At 33.8% G+C, this 23196-nt stretch overlaps 3 protein-coding genes across 3 annotated transcripts; 1 reads left to right on the top strand and 2 right to left on the bottom strand.

Annotated features, from left to right (window-relative positions):
• Nucleotides 1–2018: 2018 nt before the first annotated feature.
• On the top strand, nt 2019–2972 carry LOC138384148 (olfactory receptor 52N5). The gene has a single exon (XM_069469424.1). It carries the CDS (start codon nt 2019–2021, stop codon nt 2970–2972), a length of 954 nt encoding a protein of 317 aa, XP_069325525.1.
• An 8382-nt stretch (nt 2973–11354) lies between these two features.
• Nucleotides 11355–12314, bottom strand: LOC138384870 (putative olfactory receptor 56B2). The gene has a single exon (XM_069470531.1). It carries the CDS (start codon nt 12312–12314, stop codon nt 11355–11357), a length of 960 nt encoding a protein of 319 aa, XP_069326632.1.
• Nucleotides 12315–21081: 8767 nt separating this feature from the next.
• LOC138384869 (putative olfactory receptor 56B2) lies at nt 21082–22041 on the bottom strand. Its single transcript, XM_069470530.1, has one exon. The coding sequence runs from the start codon at nt 22039–22041 to the stop codon at nt 21082–21084; it is 960 nt and encodes a 319-aa protein (XP_069326631.1).
• Nucleotides 22042–23196: the final 1155 nt, after the last annotated feature.

Here is a 23196-nt window from a genome sequence, read left to right as displayed (position 1 = left end):
CTTGGGTTGTTTCCACATCTTTGCAATTATGAATTGTGCTTCCATTAATATTAGAGCGTAGATGTCTTTATTATAGAATGTCTTTTTTTCTTTTGGGTAGATGCCTAGCAGTGCGATTTTTGCTGAATCAAATGGTATTTCTATTTTTAGTTCTTTGAGATCTCCAGCATTTGTTGTTTTGGGACTTTTTGATAAAGGCCATTCTCACTGGAGTTAGGTGATATCTCATTGTGGTTTTAATTTGCGTTTCCCTGATTATTAGAGATGTTGAGCATTTTTTTATATGTTTGTTGGACATTATTCTGTCATTTGTTGAAAAGTTTCTGTTCATGTCCTTTGCCCACTTTTTAATGGGGTTGTTTGATTTTTTATTGTTAATTTTCTTAGGTTTTATATTGATTCTCCTTATTAGCCCTTTCTCAGATGTGTAGTATGCAAATATTTTCTCCCATTCTGTAGGTTGTCTACTTGCTCTAATAATAGTTCCCCTGGTTGTGCAGAAGCTTTTTAATTTGATCAGGTCCCATTTATTTATTTTTGTTGCTGCTGTGATTGCTTTGGGGATCTTCTTCATAAATTCTTTACCTAGGCCAATGTCTATAAGAGTTTTCCCAATGTTTTCTTCTAGAATTCTTAAGGTTTCACATGTTAGGTTTAAGTCTTAAGTCTTAAGTCTGTTATCCGTGGTGAGTTGACTTTTGTGAGAGGTGAGAGGTGGGGATGCTGATTCAATCTTCTGCATGGGGTTATCTAGTTTTCCCAGCATCATTTACTGAATAGAGATTCTTTTCCCCAGTGTATATTACTATCTGCTTTGTCAAAGAATAGATAACAATATGAAGATGGTTTTATATCTGGGTTTTCAGTCCTGTTCCAAAAGTCTGTATCTCTGTTCCTGTGCCAATACCATACTGTTTGGGTTACTATAGTCTTGTAGTAGAGCCTGAAGTCTTGTAGACTGATGCCTCCCAGTTTGTTCTTTTTGCTTAAGATTGCTTTGACTATATGAGGTCTTTTCTGGTTCCTTATGAATGAGATAAGGGTTTAATTTTGTTCTTCTGCATGTGGATATCGTTTTTCCAACACCATTTATTGATGAGACTGTCCTGTCCCTATTGGGTGTTCTTGGCACCTTTGACAAAAATCCATCAGCTGTACATGGGTGGACTTATTTATAGATTATCTATTCTGTTTCATTGTTGTTTTATGTCAGTACCGTGCAGTTTTGGTTACTATAACTTTGTGGTATATGTTGATACCAAGTAGTGTTGTGATGCCTCCAGTTTTGTTCTTTTTTTATCATTATTATTTAGAGACAGGGTCTCACTCTGTCACCCAGGCTTGAGTACAGTGACAGGATCACAGCTCACTGTAGTCTCAAACTCCTGGGCTCAGGTGATCCTCTTCTTCAACCTCACACGTAGCTGGAACCACAGGCACACCACCATGTCCAGCTAAGTTTTTTATTTTTTGTAGAGATGAGGTCTTGCTGTGTTACCCTGGCTGGTCTTGTACTCCTGGCTTCAAGAAATCCCCCTGACTACCCCTGACTACTGGGATTACAGGCATTAGCCAAGATGCCCAGCCCTCCAGCTTTATTCTTTTCGCTCAAGATTGCTTTCCTATTTAGTGTCATCATGAGTGTTGGAGTTATACATGAATACCATTTCTGTTCCTGAATCTAGGTTGTGTGACATTCAACTTTATTTAATCTCTCTGTGCCCATATCTCCTTCTATTTTATGGTGAAAAAATTGCAACTTTTTAGTTATGGATTTAAAATTACATTTATACTATTTATAAAATGTAAAATATTATCTGGACTATAGTATTTTTCAATAAATTGTGTACTTTCATAATCACTGTTATTCAAAGTTGTTGGTCCTATTATAAATGTTATCTTATTCTAAATTTAAGTTTGCACTTGCAAGGAAGATCTGAGTCATATTTCTATTTTTTAATTCCTTCTCCTTAGGACAGAAACTTCTGGAAAAATATAGTTCCTCTATTTAAGTAGTTATGCTGGTTTCAAACAATTCATATGTTGCCCCCCAGTCTTTTATTCTTAATGGAATTCCTGGTCTGGAAAGAGTACATGTATGGATCTCCCTTCCACTGTGCACAATGTATATCATTTCCCTTGTGGGAAATCTTGGCCTTGTGTATCTCATTTACTATGAGGAGTCCTTACATCGTCCAATGTATTTCTTTCTGGCCATGCTCTCCCTCATCGACCTCCTTACCTGCACTACCACGCTACCCAATGCACTCTGCATTTTCTGGCTCAATCTCAAAGAAATTAACTTCAATGCTTGCTTGGTCCAGATGTTCTTTGTTCATGGATTCACAGGTGTGGAGTCTGGCGTGCTCATGCTCATGGCTGTGGACCGCTATGTGGCCATTTGCTACCCTTTGCGCTATGCTACCATACTCACTAACCCTATCATTGCCAAGGCTGGGCTTGCTGCCTTCCTGAGGGGTGTATTGCTGATGATTCCATTTCCATTCTTGGTCAAGCGTTTGCCTTTCTGCCAAAGCAATGTCATCTCCCATACATACTGTGACCACATGTCAGTGGTAAAGTTATGCTGTGCCAGCATCAAGGTCAATGTCATTTATGGTCTGATGGTTGCTCTCCTGATTGGAGTGTTTGACATAAGTTGTATATCTGTGTCCTACACTATGATCCTCCGGGCAGTGGTCAGCCTCTCATCATCAGATGCTCGGCAGAAGGCCTTCAGCACCTGCACTGCTCATATATCTGCCATCATCATCACCTATGTTCCAGCATTCTTCACTTTCTTTACTCACCGTTTTGGAGGGCACACCATTCCCCCTTCTGTTCACATCATTGTGGCTAATCTTTATTTGCTTTTTCCACCAACTTTAAACCCCATCGTTTATGGGATAAAGACAAAACAGATCCGAGACAGTGTCACATGGTTCTTCCAGGGTGAGAAGGGTACAAGTTGATTCAAAGCAACTGAAATGAGGAGACAGAAGAAAGACAAATGAAAAATAGTAAAGAAGAAATTTACCTGGTATTTTACATTTAATTTTGAATTATCACTCTCAGAGTATATTTTATGAAACTATGTTGGGGAAACTTGTAGCTAATTCTGGATTTATGTCTCAATGACTTTCCCCTATTTTTCTCTATCATTAGTTTTTAAGATAAATTAAATTTACTTTACATTGATACATAAAATTGTATGTATTGTGTACAACATATTTTAAAATATATACACATTGTGGAATGACCAAATCTAGTTGATCTCATAGAAGCAGAGAATAGAATGGTTGTTTCTATCACCAGCTTTTAAAAATATACGTATTATTTCTTAATTTTTTAAACTTTTTATTGCTATATAATAGTTGTACATATTTGAGGGTACATGTAATATTTTGATACATGCATACAATGTGTAAGGATCAATCAGGGTAATTGGGATATCCATCACCTCAAACATTTATCTTTTCTTTATATTGGGAACATTTAAATTCTTCTCTTCTAACTATTTTGAAACATACAATAAATTATAATTAACTGTATCTACCCTACTATACTAGCAAACACCAGCTATTATTCCTTCTAACTATATTTTTGTATCCATTAATCAACCTATCTTCATCCCTCAACCTCCCACCCTACCAAGCCTCTGGTTACCACCAATCTACCTCTGTCTCCATGAGATCCACTTTTATACCTCCACATATGAATGAGAAGGGCAATCTCACTACTGCATACATAATAGAAAAAGAAATCAATATGTCAAGGAGATATCTGCATTCTCATGTTTATTACAGCACTATTCATGAAAGCCAAGGTGTGGAATCAACCTAGGTGTCCATCAACAGAGGAGTGAATAAAGAAAATGTGGTGTGTATATACATATAAAAGGAATATTATTCAGCCATAAAAAGATTGAAATCCTGTCATTTGCAGCAATATGGATGGAATTGAAGGTCATTATATTAAGTGATATAAACCAGGCACAGAAATATTGCATCACCAGTTTTAATCAAGTTATTGCTATGGGCTCACAGCAGCTTTCCTCAAGGGATCCGTCTAATGTATATTCTTAACCTTTTGAGAGATTCCTTAAGTTTTTTGTTGTTGTTGGTAATCCTCCGTGTAGAACATTTGTCATCCTGGTCAGTCTTTGAAGCTAAACTTTAGTTTATGAATTAATTTTAAGAATAATTTTTCTCTGTGTATCTAATTAAGAAGATGTCCAATGTAACCACAGTTCCTAAGATGTACACACAAGTCTTATTTACCTAAAGACTTGGGTACCCCAGGAGTCACACTGCAGGGGCTATATGATATATGGTGTGACTTTCCCAGTTGAGTGTCAACCAATTAGTGAAATAATTGATTTCTTTATTCGTTTATTCATGTTTCATTTGTTCATTATTTCATTTCCCATATTAGTAATATTTTTATCAGGTCAACTAAATCCTAAAATAAAACTCATCATTCCCTCTTCCTGTTTGCCAAATATACTTTATTATCACAATGCACTTATAATGAGTTTGTTTATTCATGTATTTAATCAAAACTAGAACATACTGTCTTTGAAAACATTGTATATATATTTATCCTTGTATTTCAAGCACTAACATAATGCAAGTCAAAAGGTATGATTAAAACAAATATTCATTATATGACTAGATGAATGAGTCTATATTTGTTAGGCCCTATGTTAAGCACTAAAATGGAAAAATATAGATATTCCCCCTGTCAGGAAAAAGTTCACAGTTTAGTTGGGAGGTGAAATAGTAAAAAAATATGTTGAATTGAGTTTTATACTAATTGTCTTTACAGAAAGAGGGAAGAGTTAAGTAATCAATTGAAACTAGAAAGGAAATGGAACAATTACGTTTATTGGAACATCTTAGCAGGAGATGAACAAAAGAATGAGTGAAAATGTAGTCACTCAAGTAAACAAGTATGCATACAATTAGACTATAGCATAGAAGAATAATATTACAGAATTTTGTACAAGTGCTAAAATAGAACAGAAAATAACCCTCTAACCTTGAGAGAATTAGAAAGTCACAGAAAAACGGCATTTCAACCAGGCTATAAATCATGAAGAAAAGCCTATTTACCAGGGAGGCAGAGAATTTTCTTTCTTTCTCAATTAAGGCTATCCTTTGCTTGATGGCCTAATCCCTTCAGGCCAATTACGTTCTGCTTATAAATACCTTTATAGTGGGACATTTATGTACCTATTCTCTTCAAAATCTTATAAATCAGCAAATATAATAGAAGAGGTATTAAAAGCAGATACATATTTGCTCACTGGTGATTAAAAAATTATGCTGATAATACACAGGTAAAAACAAAATTCATGGATTTTTAAAAAGTGGCATTTAGTAAACATATTGTAAAAGCTGTTCAGAACAATTTATTCAGGAAGTAAACACCATGTATACATATTAGCCCTCAAAAATAATTATTGCAGTATATTTCTCATAACACTTATACTGTTTCTGAATATTGGTATATATTTTTATCAGTTATTTTCTAATATTAGGACTTTTTCTCTATTGAATAAAATTGGCTATGAAGGGGTCATCTAATGTTGGCTGAGGTAGGTCAAATTTCTCTGGATAAACAGCCGTTTAGGAATTGTATTTTGTTCACATGTTAATAAATATAGTATTAATAATGAAAAAATAATACTTGTTGCATAATACATAAATATTGCCTACAATTACCAGGTGTATAAAAAAGTCTTGGATGGGCTTTCTCCTCTACAATCTCTCAGTGTAATCACATCTCCTTCCTTGCTCACTGATAATCAGTAATCTATCTCCAGTTCTCCTGTTACCTCTGATGCAACAGCTGTTGAGGTATTATCCATGGATCCCTGAGGGCCTCATGACCATTTGGGGGATCTGTGAAGTCACAACAATTTTCATGGTAATACTAAAGTATTATTTGCTTTTCTTAGTTTCATCCTCTTAGTAATATACAGATAAATTTTCCAGAGTCCAAATGATGTGTGATAATATTATATAATAAGCTATATCAACATTTGGAGGATCTGCATAACTCAGTGAGCCAATATTGGCTAATGAGAAATGCTTGATGTTGCAAATGACCCATGAGTAAAGAATAATTCAAGTGCAAGATAGATGAATGGGTTTTAATGCAACAGAGTACCAAAAGTTTATTAATATGGCTTCAGATTCCACATTACAACTAGTGTTTGGGAAACTAGTTTTTGTTGATTGTGAGTGAAGTAGCAAAGAAAAATATCCACAATTATCTGAAAAATGTATTAAAAACCCAACTCCCCACTTGTCCAACTATATGTCTATATAAAGTCATATTTTCTTCATAAACATTAAATAAAATACCATATTTCAACAGATTGTATTAAGAAGCAGATAATGAGAATATGGCTGTTGTCTACTAAGTTGGCATTACAATATTTATGAAAATGTAAAGTAATATGATTTTCACTAATTTTTGTTTTGAAAAATATAGTTAATTATTATAAAAATGTGTTTTATGGAATATTTGGTAAATTTATCATTATTTTAAAGTAAATTGATAAATATATACTTTTAAAATTTATTTTTAATTTTGAACATGGTTAAATTTATAGATATAATCCATCTAAACAAAAGATTTTTTAATTTTTTTTATATACTTTATGTATTCACACTGAAGTATGATATATTAGATACTGCAAAAGGCAACTTTGGAGAATAACAAGGCAACATACAATGAACATGTTAGTAATAGTGCTTTTCAAAGATCTCTTGTTGTGTTATCACTACATCTTAGAGTCATACTGGAGTAGATAGAAATGGCAACTAAGCAAAACTCTGGAGGCAATCAGGAAAATTTTCTTAAAGAAAAAGACTAACATCCATAGATCTGAAGCATGAGTAAGATTCTGCCAGATCAGTGGTCTCTCCTATTGCTATTTGCTGTCTCCTCCTTACATCACACTGATATTTTAGTTTTGTGATTTTGCAATCTTCTATTCCACAGTATTTTGTGTCCTTACTCTCCATCTCACCAAATCTACCTTTAATCATTCCTTTCTTTAGGAATACTCGACTCTCTCTTGGAGTCAAAAGAGCGTTGCCCTCTAAATCCTCTTAATATGATGTAAATAGAAAAAAGGCCTGGATTGGGAGAAGGGGGGTAAGGAAGATGTTATTCTAATATTCAAAATTTCAGTTATGGCTGGGCATGGTGGCTCACACCTGTAATCCTAGCACTCTGGGAGGCCAAGGCAGTAGGATCACTCGAGCTCAGGAGTTCCAGACCAGCCTGAGCAAGAGCAAGACCCCGTCTCTACTAAAAATAGAAAAAAATTAGCCTGGTGTGGTGGTGCACACCTGTGGTCCCAGCTACTGGGAGGACTGAGGCGAGAGAATCGCTTGAGCCTAGGAGTTTGAGGTTTCTGTGAGCTAGACTGACACCACAGCACTCTAGCCTGGACAACAGAGAGAGACTGTGTCAAAAAAAAAAAAAATCAGTTCTATCAGAGGAATAAGTTTAAGAGGTCTATTATAAAACACGTGACTATAGTTAACAATGTATTGCATTCTTAAAAATTGCTAAGAGAGTAGATTTTAAATGTTCTCACCACAAAAAAATAAGTATGGGAAGTAATACAGAGATTAATTATGTTTATTTAGTCATTCCACAATGTGTATATATTTTAAAACATGTTGTACAGAATAAATACATATTTTTTATGAATTAAGAAACAAAAAATTACATAATAAAATACCAGATAGCTAGCATTAGCTTAACCCTCACAGTGGCAGGCTTGTAGGTAAGGAATATATTTGTTGATGGAATCAATCTCTTTTATTATTTTAACATTATGGTAATACAAAAATCTATGTATAGGCTTATATCAGCCACAATCTAACATGATCCTTAATTTTTTAACATATTGTATATATATTTATATTGCAGCCCTAGCAAGACACTTTGTACATATTAGATGTCAAAAAATGTTTTTGAATGGATAAATGAGTGAAAGAATGAATGAAATTTCATAACAGACTTTAAAGAATTATTACATTTCTGTCTAAATATTATTTCTTGTAAAGCATGAAGGAAAACAAATAGAAACAATAGAAACAAAACTAAAAGGTCTATCTCATAAACCACTAGGAAATGTAAATTTCTAATAAAAATCTCTGTCATAAAATACAGAAAAAAAGAGGAAATCCCAAGAAAGCAGACTAAAAAAGTAAAGTGGCAAGGAAAACAAATATTTTGGTATGATCAATTATGGTAGATTATTTAAACTATACTACATGTTGTTCATATTTCATAGTGATTATATATGTATGTGTATATATATGAGTGCATATATATGATGTACAAAGAAAATCATACACAAAGCATGCACAAAGTTGCCTTAGAAACAGAAATGATACCATCATAGCAAAAACCTACCCCAAATTTGGGAGGAAATATTAATATTGAAGCAAAAATCAAAGTAAGTAAATGATGAATCAAGATCATTTTTGAAAAGCAATAAACAGAATTCTTGACAGTACAATTAAAGCTAATTTTACCAAATTGCATCATCTCCAGATTTGACATAGTTTTCCCCCCAAAAAATAATATACAACACTGAAATTGTCTTTTTCACATTATCAGTATACAGTAGAAAATTGAAAAATGGAGACTTCACTTAACCACAGCTTATTAGCTGACTATCAATTTCCTATTTAGCATAACTGGTATGGGCTTGATGCTAATACTTCAAGACTAATGAAAACTTCATAATTTGTATTATGGGCAAAAGAAAGATGGATTTACCGTATAAGAATGTGTTTATTTGAATACCAAAATTGTCATCAAGTTTCTTTCTTTCAGACTTCTTTTTGTTTGTATACGTTATATTTTGCAAGTTTATTTTAAAATCTATTATTAAGGAAACAAAACTGTAAAAAGCCATATTTATATATGTGTAGACATATATTTATCAACACACATTATTAATTGATTACTGTGGAAATAAGATAGACTTTAAAATATATTTTTGATAAATACTTGACTAGTTTATACCAAATTGTCACAAATTGTTGAAAAATAGGATCATAGCTTACTACTCCCTCTCCATGCATTTGAACAATCACCTCTTAACCCTATGCATCCTTACGACGGAAGCAAGTAGAGAAATTAGGGAAAGCATAAATACTCATAATTTGAGAAGAGGGACTATATATCTGAGATGAGCTGTGTTCTGTTCCAAAGAATATACCTCCTAAATATAACACAAATATCTTATTTATCTCTTTCCTGTATCTCTCTTATGTCTATAGTTTTAATTATTAAAACTGGCTTTATCATTACATGAGAAGTATAGGTCTCATCTTTAATACATTTAGAAGTCTCTCAGCTAAGTATACAAGGTGATACCAAGTTATATGGTCTTAACCACAAATTAAATATGACAAAATTTAAATGATTTCAATACGTCATAACTTAGTTTACCTGCAAAGAAAATGGACTCATATTTGGCTCTGAGTAGCTGTTAAGAGAATGGCATCTTATCGTAGCCATTAGGTCACAGGAAGGGCATGGGACACTACTTGGAGCAGCAGTTCCTTCTCACATTCTCTCAGCCACTCTCTAAGGTAGATTTATATAAATGAAATTATTTAATATATAGGTAGAGTTTTTTGGTCTGACATTTTCACTTAATATGCTTTCAAAGTTCATATATGTTGCAACATGTACCAGTACTTCATTTCTGTTTGTGACAGAATAATAATCCCTTGTATAGATTATAGATATACATTATTTTCCTTTTCCTTTCAGCCACTGAGATATAGTTTGTTTCCATTTTTTTGGTAATAATGCTACTATAAATATTCCTAGACAAGTTTTGTTTAACATGTCACCTGTTTGAAATTAATTTGGGTATGTACCTAAGAGCTGAATGCTGGGTCAAATGGTAATAGTGCCTAACTCTTTGAGTAATTTTACAAACTTTCATCTGATACTAGTTTTCTTTTCCAATGGCATTATATGAGAATTAGAATGTACCCAGGTCTTTGCCAATATGTGCAACTTTTGTTTTAATAAAAAATTAGACATTTTAGGGGGAGTTGTGACTTTGATTTGAATTTGCATATTTAGTGATGATGACTAATGAGGTTAAGTATCTTTTCATTTGCTTGATGGACATTTGCTTATCTTTATTTAGAAAAATGTCTATTCAAGTTTGCTGCCATCACAAAAGATATATAGGATGTATTAGAAAGCAAAAGACAAAATGGCAAAAGTCCTATCCAAAGCACAACAAATGTAAATGAGTTAAACTCTCCAATTTAAAAAAAGGCTTAGCTCTTTGAGGTATCTCTAAATTCTTTTCCACAGATGTTGCACTAATTTGCAATCCCACCTAGGGTATAAGAGTGTTCATATCTCTCCACATCCTTGCCAGCATTTGTTGTTTTGAGATTTTTTGATAAAGGCCAATCTCACTGGGGTTAGGTGATATCTCATTGTGGTTTTGATTTGGATTTCCCTAATGATTAGAGATGTTGAGCATTTTTTTATATGTTTTCTGGCCATTCTGTCTTCTTTTGAGGAGTGGATTAATAAAATATGCTATATGTATACAATGAAATACTACTCAATTATAATAAATGACAGTGATCTATCACCTCTTATATTTTCCTGGATAAAGCTTGAGCCCATCTTCTGAAGTGAGGTATCACAAGAATGGAAGAATAGGCACCACATGTACTTGCTATCAAATTGTTACTAACTGATCAACATTAAGGTGCTCACACAGTAGTAATATTCTTTGGGGGTTGGGGGTTGTGTGTGGGTAAACTCACAACTAATGGATGCGGTGAGCATTGTAGGGGGGAAAGGGCATGCCTCAAATCATGGTTTGGATGTGGCAAAGTCATAACATGTAACCAAAATGTTTTTACCCCTACAATATGCTGAAATTAAAAAAAAAAAAATCAAAAATAAATAAATAAATAAAGAATTAACAGAATATCTGCTCTCACCACTTCTATTCAACAATGATGGAAGTGATAAGGAAGTGAACAAAGTAAGAAATTGAAATGTATATTCCACTTGGCTTTCCTTTGGATTCTCTGACAATCAGCATTACTATATTACTCATTGTGACCAAGTTTTGCTTCACATCCAGAGAGTTCAAATATTATGTCCATCTCTTTTGTCCAAAATTCAGTTTGTTGCTACTGATGTCTTATCCTATAAGAAATGATGCCACTGTATTTCTATTCCTTAGTTTTTCTTCCATTTGCACTGATTGATAAATATAAAGCCTAAATACTTAGGAAAACAACAAAAGAGAACATCTGTCTGTGTCAGTTGCTCTTGATGCTCATCCTAACTACCTTGTACAAGCCCTGCCTGAGCTCCTTATTCTTGAGTGCATACATCATAGGGTTGAGGGCAGGGGGAATGACATTGTGTAATACATTAAGTAGGACTGGGATGAGGGGAACTGTAATTCCTGCACTATGAGTGATAGAAATAACAATGATAACTGTGTAGAAGAATAGGATGAGGATGAGGTGGGAAGTACAGGTACTTAGGGCCTTGGATGCAGCTTCTAATGAATTCATCTTTAGCACAGAGTGAAGTATCAAGGCATATGATAAAATTATCAAACCCAGGTCACTTCCCATGAGTGTCCAGGCCAGAAGTAGCTGGTTAATACTGTTGATTTTCCTATCATCACAGGATAGGCTAGTGACTCCGAGATTAGAGCACAGACAATGTTCAATATGATTCTGGAAGCAATAGTGTCTCTGAGCAGCCAACACAGGCACTGAGATAGGACACAGGCTGTTTCTGAGTGCCATGAACACAGTTGCTTTGATCACAAAAGATTCAGTAATTATTGATGGATATCTTAGTGGTTGGCAAATGGCTACATATCTGTCTATAGCCATGCAGACGAAGATACCTGACTCCATGCACACAAAGCAATGTATGGCATACATCTGAGCAAAGCACTCAGGGAGACTGATGGACTTAGCATTGAACCATAAGATGGCCAGAATCTTTGGCATGATGGTGGTAGCCAAGCCCATGTCCACCACAGCTAGGGTGCCCAGGAAATAGTACATAGGCTGGTGTAGTGCTGCCTCTTGGTTGATGATGATCAGGATAAGGATGTTGGCACTGAGAGCTAAGAGGTAGAGCAGAGCCAAGGGCAGGGAGAGCCAGTGCTGCCAGATGTGAATGCCAGGGAATCCCATCAGGATGAACTCAGAGACCTGGAAAACAGAGCTGTTGGAATCTCTGAGCTCTTGGAGCATCCTTCACCTAGAGAAAAACATACTCAAAATTATGATTCTTAATTATCATCATGATAGTATTTGAAAGGGAATCACTGAGGATCACAATGTTAAACGTTTTCATTATTTTATCCAGGTACTTACATTTACTAGACATTTATTATGAGACAAACTGTGGTAAGTTATGCATTCTATGTTCGCTCAATTAATCATACCTAAAACTCTATAATGCAGGCCATAATTTTTTGCACATTCTCGCAATTGAAGAACAGACCATTAGAGAAAAATTAGTGCTTTTTTCAAGATCTTCCATGTAGTAAGTCATGTGAGCCAGACACGTTGAAAGCAATCTGATGTCACAGCCTGGACTTTTAAGTTTGGCTTCGCTAATCACTTGGTTTCTTAAGACACCTATTGTATAGACTCAGAATAGAGATATTTACACATTGAGACTTTTTACGTATAAGATTATATTATAGAATATATGAAAAGGACCTCTTTTATTCAGAATTTTTGAAGTACTGATACATATTATTTAATTTTCATTAAAATGTTTGTATATCCATTACATAGGGAGGAAATAGATGTACAAAAATGATAATGAACTGTCTAAATCCAAGCAACTATAAAAGATAGTAATGTAATTTGGAAATATCATTTTTTAAATCAGTTGGTTATGTTTTTGTATAACTTTCTTCTATTTGGAAATATTCTGGATTTAGAGTAGTCCAGTCAGCCACTATAACAAACAGCACAGAAGTTAAATAGAAAAGAAAGGAAAAAAACAAAACACACAAGTGCAAATGAGTTTGTGATAAATGCTTTGATGGGACTCCTACTAATATAAATCAGCCTATATTAAGACACTTTCTTGATATAATAATTTATTAACATTTTATTGTAAAAACAAAAAGCATGTTCATAATATGCTCTTACCAATTGTGTGCTATTTAGTATTTCTTCCTTTCAATACTTCAGATAGTAAGGATATAATATAAAGATATAGAATATGTAAAAAATATAGTGGGTTAAAATTATAGAATCAATGGAGGATGGAGTCTTGATGTAGACCTGGTAGACATATTCATCTTAGCACACATAATGGCATGCCATTATACATATAATGAACCGAGGCAAATTAATGGGCATTCATTTAGATAAATATATTATTCTGTTCTATGTATATATTTCAATAGCATCTATATTTCAATCCTTTATTTTTAACTATTTTTATCTTTTATTTTGGAACTATTTCTCAAATGTCTGGTAATCTTTGAGTACCAGTTCAGACTTAATAAGTAGGCTTTAGAAAGCTGATTCAAAACTCTGGGTGATGAGTGAGGATCAATTGGAAGGATTTACTCAGAGAGCTCTTATAAAGATCTCTTTGATTTATTGGAGAAGTTCTTAGTTATCAGTGTTAATATTTCTTTTTTTTTTCTGGGACTTTCAGTTATTCCAGTATATATCCTGGAGGAATATATGGCCAACTGCCACTGTTCTTGGCAATGAGTAGCAGAAGGGTACTAGGTACTGGGTACTGGTTATTCACTTAAACATGAATATTGGGTCTAATCTTCCATTTTTTAGGATGCCTCATCTTTGTCCTTTGTCATACCTGATGTATATGCATTCATAATATTTGTTAAAGTTTCTTCCCAGAATAAACTTGTAGGTATCATAAGAGTATATTTAACATTATTTAGAATAGTGCATAAATTAAAGATATGAACTTGTTCCTTTCTCAGGAACATCCCTGTTTTATCTTGATATATTCACAATGAAGAATGATCAGATACTGCAAAAGGCAACTTCTGCTAGAAATAGCAAAGCAACATAGGATGAATGTACTCATAATAGTACTCTTCGATGACCTCTTCTTGTGTCATTGTAACATCTTAGAGTTATACTGGCTTAGAGAGCAATGCACATTACTAGGGAAATTTTCTAAGAGGAAAAGACACATGCTCTTAGATTGAAGCATGATTAAAATTCTGCCAGACCACTGTTCTCTTCTGTTGCTGTTAGCTATTTCCCATCCATATCACACTTAAATATTTAGCTTTGTGATTTGCAATCCTCTATTTTGTGCCCTCACCCTTCCCCACCAAATCTACATCAATCATCTGCTCTTCAGGAAGACTAATTGGTCTCTTGGAGAAGATAGAGAGCCATACTCTAAATTATCTTAATATGTTGTAATTAGAAATTGGCAGGCTTGCACTTAAGGAATATATTTGTTGATGAAATCATTCTCTATTGTTATTTTAACATCATAGCACTGTAAAAATATATTTATATCCTATAATCACCCACAATATATTATAACCCTTAATATTTGGCTATATTTTATTGATATTTATATTTGCAACATCAAAACACTATGCATATCTTACATGGTAATAAATATTTTTGAATGAATAAATGAACACATTACTGAATGAATGACATTTTATAATAGACTTAAGAATTATTACACTGATGTCTAAATATTTCTTCAAAAGCTTGAAAGGAACCATCAAAAGAAACAAAACAAAAATGTCTACCTCATAAATTACCAGAAATTGTAAATTTCTAAATAAAATTCCCATGATAAAATAGAGCAAACAAAGGAAAATCTAAAAGAGTTGGTGTCAAGCAAAACAACTATTTTGGTTTGGACAGGAAAGGTCAATTATTTAATCTATACTGTAAGTTGATCATATTTTACAGTGGCTATTATATATGTGTGTGTACACACACACAAATACACATGTGTGAGCATGCACACACACACTAGGGCTGTCCGGAAAGTATCCAGCCATGTAATATGAAAAATTGTATTAACAATGGCTAGATACTTTCTGCACAGTCCTCATATACACTATAGATATGTGATTAAAAAAAAGTTGTGTAAATAAAAACATGCACAACCTATGTAAAAAGAATTTGTGGGAAACAGATATCAAAAAAAAAAATACTGAAAACATACTGCAAAATCTGGGAGGAAATTTTAATATCAAAGTAGAAACCAAAGAAGATAAATGTTGCATCAAGATCACTTTTGAGAAACAATAGATGAAAGACATTACACTGTGCAATTAAAGCTGATTGTTCTTTCATGTCCATGTTTGACACAGATTTTCTCAAGCAAAATAATAGAAAACACTAAAATTATCTCCCTTACATTACTAGTATACAGAAGAAAACTGAAAAATGGGGAATCTACTTAATCACAACTCATTAACTCATCCTCAATTTTCTATTTAGCAATACTGGTGTGGACTTACACTAATAATTACAAGGCTAACAAAGCCATGTAATTTTATTATGGACATAAGAATAACATGAATTTACAATATAGAAAAGTATGTTCTTATATAACAAAATTGTCACTTTCTTTTGTACTTCATGTTTGTACACATAATATTTTTCAAATTTCTTTTAAAATTTACTGTTAAAGAACTAAAACTGTAATAATTCATATATATGTATACAGACATATTTAAACACATGCATATATAGTCATATAATTGATTACTGTGGAAATAAGCTAGATTTTGAAATGTATTTTTGATAAATATTTGACTAATGCATACCAAATTGTCACAAATATTTGAAAAAGATGGGATCATTACTCATTTCCTTTTTTCAATTCATTTGAACAGTCAACTTTATGTATCTATGCAACAGAAACAAGTAGGAAAATTAAAGAAAGTATGGATATCCATAATTTGAGAATAGGAAATATATCTTTGAGATGACTTGTGCTTCAGTCTAAAGAGTATATATCCTAAATATGAGATAATATCCTATCTATGTCCCTCATGTTTTCTTTTTATAGTTATATTTTTAATTACTAAAACTGGCTTTATGGTTACATGAGGAGTTTAGTTCTCATCCTCAATACATTTACAAGCCTCTCAGTGAAAGATTCAGCTGATATCAAATAGTATAATATTAACCACAAATTATATAATACTTTTCCAACACAAATTTAAAATGCTTTTAATGTTATGTAACTTTACTCTTCTTCAAGGAAATTGGACTCATGTTATGCTGTTAGTGAGTAGGTATATTGAAGTAGTAACGTTAAACACAGATATCACCATTTAAAAAGTACAACATTCATAAAATTTGTTGCCTATTCTCACCCCAAGCCCTACAGACAATAAGTTTGTTTCCTCATCCTCAATCTTTACAACCTGTGTTCTTCTCTCAATATGACAGTAGGCTCATTCAAGTAGGTTTGCTATCTAAAATGGATAAAGCACAATTATAACTAAATCACTCTAGGAATGAAGCATGTTAGTTAGATTCTCATTCCGAGGAACAAGGGGAGGGCAGGTAAGAAGCGGCAGTGTTCCGATCATGTCAGAAACTATTTCCTAGCTATTTCTTCTTGTCATGGGTGATTCATAGCTGACTTGCAGCACTTCCACTGATACCTGTTTATTTAGAGAAAATATAGGTATTCATAATCATGAAAAGTTGCACTAAATTGAAATCTGAAAATTAGGAAAATAAGCATCTTTCAGGAAAACCAATCTTTTATAACACCACTACCTTCAGGCTGGGTAGATGGAACCAAGCTTGTATTTCTGATAATAATTAATTAGTATGCACTCAAAGCCTCCATGCACTTTCTCAAAGCCTTTCTCCAAATTATCTTCCACTAACAACAACAAAAATCCTGTCACTATCCCTCCCTCCTTTTTATGCCCTTTAATACCTAATTTCTGGATATCAATACAGTGAGCTGAATGTAATTTGGTCCAGGTGTTCAGGGCCTTCATCAAAAAAAAAAATCAAAATTCTACAATATATGTACATGAACAGCCCTCAACGCCTAAATCCCTTGATACCTTTGCTATTGAAATATGCCTTAAAAAAATGGTGTTACATATCCCAAGGAGATGTTTCAGCTATTTAAGGTCAAAAGTGCTGGTGTGGGATTCAAGACAACTCCATGAGATTAGGAAAAATAGTGGAAGCTTTTCATCCTCACCATCTATATTATGATACATAAATAAGTAAATAATTACATATGTATGTATATGTGCATGTGCTTGTGTGTGGCCATGTATACATAGGGGGAAATGAGAAAAAATTTATGCTCTTTTTAACAAAAACTCATGATTTTAATATTATGGCAAAGTTGTTTCTTTCAGCCTAAGGCCTGATGGGATATAAATTGAAGTATTTAAGTACAGAATGTTTCAATTACTCACACACACATTTGTGTGTTCCTTATTCATGTGTGTTTTCATGTGTTAATTTAAATTACATCACTGAGTGCTTAATAATCCCCAAGTCAGATTAGGAACTATGAAAAAAGGGTCAGATAGCATGGACCCTGATTTTCAAAAAAATTATTTTAGAGTAAGATTGATGGTGAATATTATGAAATTGTAAAAAAATCATCAAAAGTTCAGTCTTATTATTCATGAATATTAAATTAAGAATAATCAGATGCCCTAATTTTGAAATAATAATGATCATGTCAATGATCCCAATAATAAAACACAAGAACTGGTACTAATATTATATACCTTTTTTTTTTTTTGCTAAGTTTTTTTTAGATTTCAGAATATTAGGAGGGTACAAATGTTTTGGTCACATGATTTGTTCTTGTGCAATTTGTTTCAAAGTTGTAAGTGTACCCATCACCAAGATAGCATGCAGTGTACCCATTAGATGCATATTGACCCATCTCCTCCTCCTACCTCCCACTTGCTAAGTTTCCATTGAGTTTTACTACCATATGTACACATGGGTGTTGATTGATTAGTTCCAATTTAATAGTGAGTACATGTGGTATTTGTTCTTCCATTCTTGCGATACTTCAGTTAGAAGAATGGTCTCCAGTTCCATCCAGGTTGTTAAAAGTTATTAGTTCACCATTTTTTTATGGCTGAGTAGTACTCCATAGTATACAGATACCATATCTTATTAATCCACTCATGTATTGATGGGCACTTGGGTTGATTCCACATCTTTGCCATTGTGAATTGTGCTGCAATAAACATTCAAGTGTACATGTCTTTTTGATAAAATGACTTTTTTTCCTTTCAGTAAATACCCAATAGTGGGATTGCTAGATCAGAGCCAAGATGGTCAACTAGAGACATAGCTTGTTGGACTGTTCTGACTGAAGGCTAGAGGGTTGGACTGCGGAGAGCAGAGAATAACGTGGCTTGGGTGTGAACCACAGGGAAAGACAGCAGAGGTGTCGGGGACTCCACCTAGAAGGGCTGGGAAGTGGAGAAGGGGGAAGATACAGAAGAGAGGACAGTGGCACGAACCAAATCCAGAGAGGCCCGGAGCTCAATAAAGGGAAAGGGGGGTCCCCTCCCCCACCTGGGTGACTCCAGTGAGAAGCAAGACACAAAACTCTCACCCCTGGGGAGAGAGCCATGAGAGACCAGAGAGCCAGCATTCTTACACCTAGACGCCTCCTCCTCTGCACCTCCACCATTCCTGCTATCACAGAAAGTAATTTACTAATATATACCTTTAATTATAAAAAAGTCTGTATATTTTTATAATTGGAAAAATAAGAATTAGTTTGGAAAGAAATAGAATCTTAAACTCTATAATGTAGAGGTAAATTCTGATACAGTTTTTAATATATACTTGTATATGCTTTTGAGAAAAATTTGGGTAACACCATTTTAAAATCAAAATTCTATCATTTTCAATTGATACTACATATTAAGCACATTCAAAAAAGAACCATTCAGTATTACTATTATTATTAAATAAATGTTATGTATTTCCACACTTCTTTATCTTATCCATTTTTCTATTCTTAGACATTTAAGTACTTTAATTTTACAGGAAATGATACAACAAATATAAATATAGAGAAGAATTTTAGCACAGTTTTTTAACATAATTTTTTATTGACAAAAAAATCCCATAACATTAAATTAACCATTTATACCTTTTTAAAATATACAATTGAGTGGCTTTCAGTACATTTATAATGCTGTGCAACCATCACCAGTATATAATTCCAAAATATTTCCATTATCTCAAATGGAAACTCTATAACCATTAGTCTCTCATTATTGCTGAGTCTCCATCACCTGGCAACAACTAATTTGCTTTTTGTTTCTGTAGACATAACCTATTATGGATACTGATGTTAATGAAATCACACACTAGGTAGCCTTTTGTGTCTGGCTTTTTTCATTAAGTATAATGATTTTGAAGATTGTACGAGTATTTTTGTTTGTTTGGATTTATTCTTTTATTTAGTTTTACTTCTTTACTATACAAAAATTTGCATCTCATTTTTATTAAGTTTAGCATATTTTTAACTCCTTAACCAAGTTTAATTTTTAAAAAATAAATTTTATTGTATATATTTGGGGTTTATAGCATGATGTTATGGGATACCTATAGAAAGAAAAATGATTACTATATTGAAGCTGATCAGCATATCTTTCATCTCACATAGACAATTTTTTGTTAACTAATTATCTCTTTATAGATATACTTCATTTGTTTATTTATTCAACAGCTGCTATGGCTTGGATGTGGTTTCCATGTACCCATCAAAACTCACACTGAAATTTGATCTCCAATGTGGTGGTGGTATGAGGTGGGGTCTAGTGGGATGTATCCCTCAGGGATAGCTTGGTGTCATTCTCCTGGCAGTGACTGAGTTTTTGCTCTTGCAGGACTGGATTAATTTTCCAGAGAACAGATTAATTCCTGAGACAGTGGGTTGTTATAAATCCAGGACACCACTTAGGTATGTCTCTTCCCATGTTTCCATTTCCCTTTAACTTTCTCTGCCATGTTATGACACACTACCAAAACCCTCATGTGAAGCCAAGGCCATGTTCTTAGACTTCCCAGCCTACAGAACCATGAGCTAAATAAACCTCTTTTCTGTATAAATAACACAGTATTTGGTATTCTGTTATGCAACACAAAATGGGCTAAGACAGCAGCTTATGAATATATAGGTTGTTTCTACATTTTGGCTAATAATGCTACTACAAACATGTGTACAGCTTTCTGTTCTAACACTCGTTTTAATTATATTGGGTTTATACTTAGGAGTTGTATGCTGGGTCATATGATAATTGAGTTTAACTCTCCGAGTAATTCCCAAACTCTTTTTCACAACTGCTGTACCACTTTATATCTTTAAAACCATGCATCAGGATTTCAACGTATCCATATACTTGAAAACACTTGCTATTTTCTCTTTAAAAAACAATATGATAGCGATTTTAGAGGGTGAGTGGTATGTTATTGTGATTTCAATTTGAATTTGCCTAATAATTAATGATGTTGAACATCTTTTCATGATGTGCTGGCCATTTGCATATATTCTTAGAGAAATTTATATTTACATCTTTAAAAAAGATATGAGACACATTAAAAGCAAATAGCAAAACAGCAGAAGTAATCCTATCAGTAATCAAATCAAACAAAGCAAAAAAAAAAGGTTAAATGCTCCAATTAAAGGGAATAGATTGACAGAATATCTGTTCTAACCACTTCTATTCGAGATTGTAGGTCTAGCCAGGGCAAGTAGGTAAGAAAATGACATGTGTATTTCACTTGTCTTTTCCTTGAATTCCTTGAGACAATTAGTGTCACTACATTACTCTTTATGATGATTTTTGCTAGAAACAAAGATTTCAAATATTACTTCTATCTCTTTTTTACTGAAGTTTCAATGTTTCCACTGATACCTTATGCTATTACTTATTTCTTCTGCTACTTGAAGTAATTGGAGAATGTAATGGGTAAAGATGTGGAAAATTTAAAAAGTATTTTCTCCATGTTAGTTTCTTTTGATGTCCAGCCTAAGAACTTTGTACAAGCCCTGCCTGAGCTCCTTATTCTTGAGTGCATACACCATAGGGTTGAGGGCTGGGGGAATGACATTGTGTAATACATTGAGTAGGACTGGGATGAGGGGAACTGTCATTTCTGCACTATGAGTGATAGAAACAACAATGACAGCAGTGTAGAAGAATAGGATGAGGATGAGGTGGGAAGTATAGGTACTTAAGGCCTTGGATGCAGCTTCTAATGAATTCATCTTTAGCACAGAGTGAAGTATCAAGGCATATGATAAAATTATCAAACCCAGGTCACTTCCCATGAGTGTCCAGGCCAGGAGTAGCTGGTTAATACTGTTGATTTTCCTATCATCACAGGATAGGCTAGTGACTCCAAGATTAGAGCACAGACAATGTTCAATATGATTCTGGAAGCAATAGTGTCTCTGAGCAGCCAACACAGGCACTGAGATAGGACACAGGCTGTTTCTGAGTGCCATGAACACAGTTGCTTTGATCACAAAAGATTCAGTAATTATTGATGGATATCTTAGTGGTTGGCAAATGGCTACATATCTGTCTATAGCCATGCAGACGAAGATACCTGACTCCATGGTCATAAAACAATGTATGGCATACATCTGAGCAAAGCACTCGGGGAGACTGATAGACTTAGCATTGAACCATAAGATGGCCAAAATCTTCGGCATGATGGTGGTAGCCAAGCCCATGTCCACCACAGCCAGGGTGCCCAGGAAATAGTACATAGGTTGGTGTAGTGCTGCCTCTTGGTTGATGATGGCCAGGATAAGGATGTTGGCACTGAGAGCTAAGAGGTAGAGCAGAGCCAGGGGCAGGGAGAGCCAGTGCTGCCAGATGTGAATGCCGGGGAATCCCACCAGGATAAACTCAGAGACCTGGACATCAGAGCTGTTGGAATTTTTGAGATCCTGGAACATCCTTTACTAAGAGGAAGAATATGCAACATTACTGTTTCTAATTATCCCATTGAAAGTATTCAAAGAAGTATCATCCAGGATCATGGTTTTAATGAGGAATTCAGCCTCTTCATTACTCTTATCCTGCAACTTCCATTTATTGGCCATTTATCATAAAACAGGAATTGTGATCGGTAACACATTCTGTGTGTTAACTCAGTTAATTATCCCTAAAACTTAATAATTCAGGCTATGTTTTTTCTATCTTCTTATAACTGAGGAATAGAACATTAGAAAACCGTGCCTTTGTGCATAATCTTCCACGTAGTAAGTAATGGAACCAGGACAAGTTAAAAGAGATCTGGTATCATAATCTGAGCTCTTACATTTGGCTTTGCTAATGACTTTGGTTTTTTAGAGACCAATTGTGTAGATTCAGAGTAGAGACTCTTATGCATGGAAGATTTTTAGGTAAGAGATTAGATTATAGAATACATGGAAAAGAATTATTTTTTGTTCATTCATCTGAAACTTTGTGAAGTCCCGATGCAGATATTTTTATTAAAATATGACAAAAGTTGGTATAGCCATTTTATAGTGAGGTAATCAATGTTTACAAATGCTAGTGGTCTGTGTAAATCCATACAAAAGACAGTAATATTATTTGGACATACCAGTGCTCCGTAAATTCATTTGTTTTATGGTTTCATGTAACTTCCCTCTACTTGCACATATTTTTGGTTCTTGGAGCAGTCCAAATGACCACACTACAATTAATGGAGTAGGAGTTAAAAACACATGCACAGACACAATCACACACACAGGCAAATCAATGAGTTTGAGATAAACATTTTGGTTGAAGACCTACTAATATCAAATCTCTCTATACCTAAGACATGTCCTTTCTATAATCTTTTATTATTTGAATTTAAAGCCTCAGAACAGATTTTTATGACATGTTTTTACTTGTACTATTCTGTACTATTTATTATTTCTTTCCTTTTAATGATTTCAAATATTAAGGACACAATATAAAGACAATTTTTTTAAAGTTGCATGTTAAATTTATAGAATCTACTCAGGAGGCAATATTGGTGTAGACTTGGAGTATACAGCCACCGTATCCCAGATAATGACACTCTGCACTAATTGTAACAAAATAAACCAAGGTTAATT

This window comes from Eulemur rufifrons, chromosome 6 (genome assembly GCF_041146395.1).
Source record: "Eulemur rufifrons isolate Redbay chromosome 6, OSU_ERuf_1, whole genome shotgun sequence".
Classification (NCBI taxonomy): Eukaryota; Metazoa; Chordata; class Mammalia; order Primates; family Lemuridae; genus Eulemur; species Eulemur rufifrons.
This window is presented reverse-complemented; position numbering and strand designations above follow the sequence as displayed.

Bases quoted from the DNA above. Each gene is read 5' to 3' on its own strand.
- LOC138384148 (XM_069469424.1), top strand. From the start codon at position 2,019: ATGCTGGTTTCAAACAATTCATATGTTGCCCCCCAGTCTTTTATTCTT.
- LOC138384870 (XM_069470531.1), bottom strand. From the start codon at position 12,314: ATGCTCCAAGAGCTCAGAGATTCCAACAGCTCTGTTTTCCAGGTCTCT.
- LOC138384869 (XM_069470530.1), bottom strand. From the start codon at position 22,041: ATGTTCCAGGATCTCAAAAATTCCAACAGCTCTGATGTCCAGGTCTCT.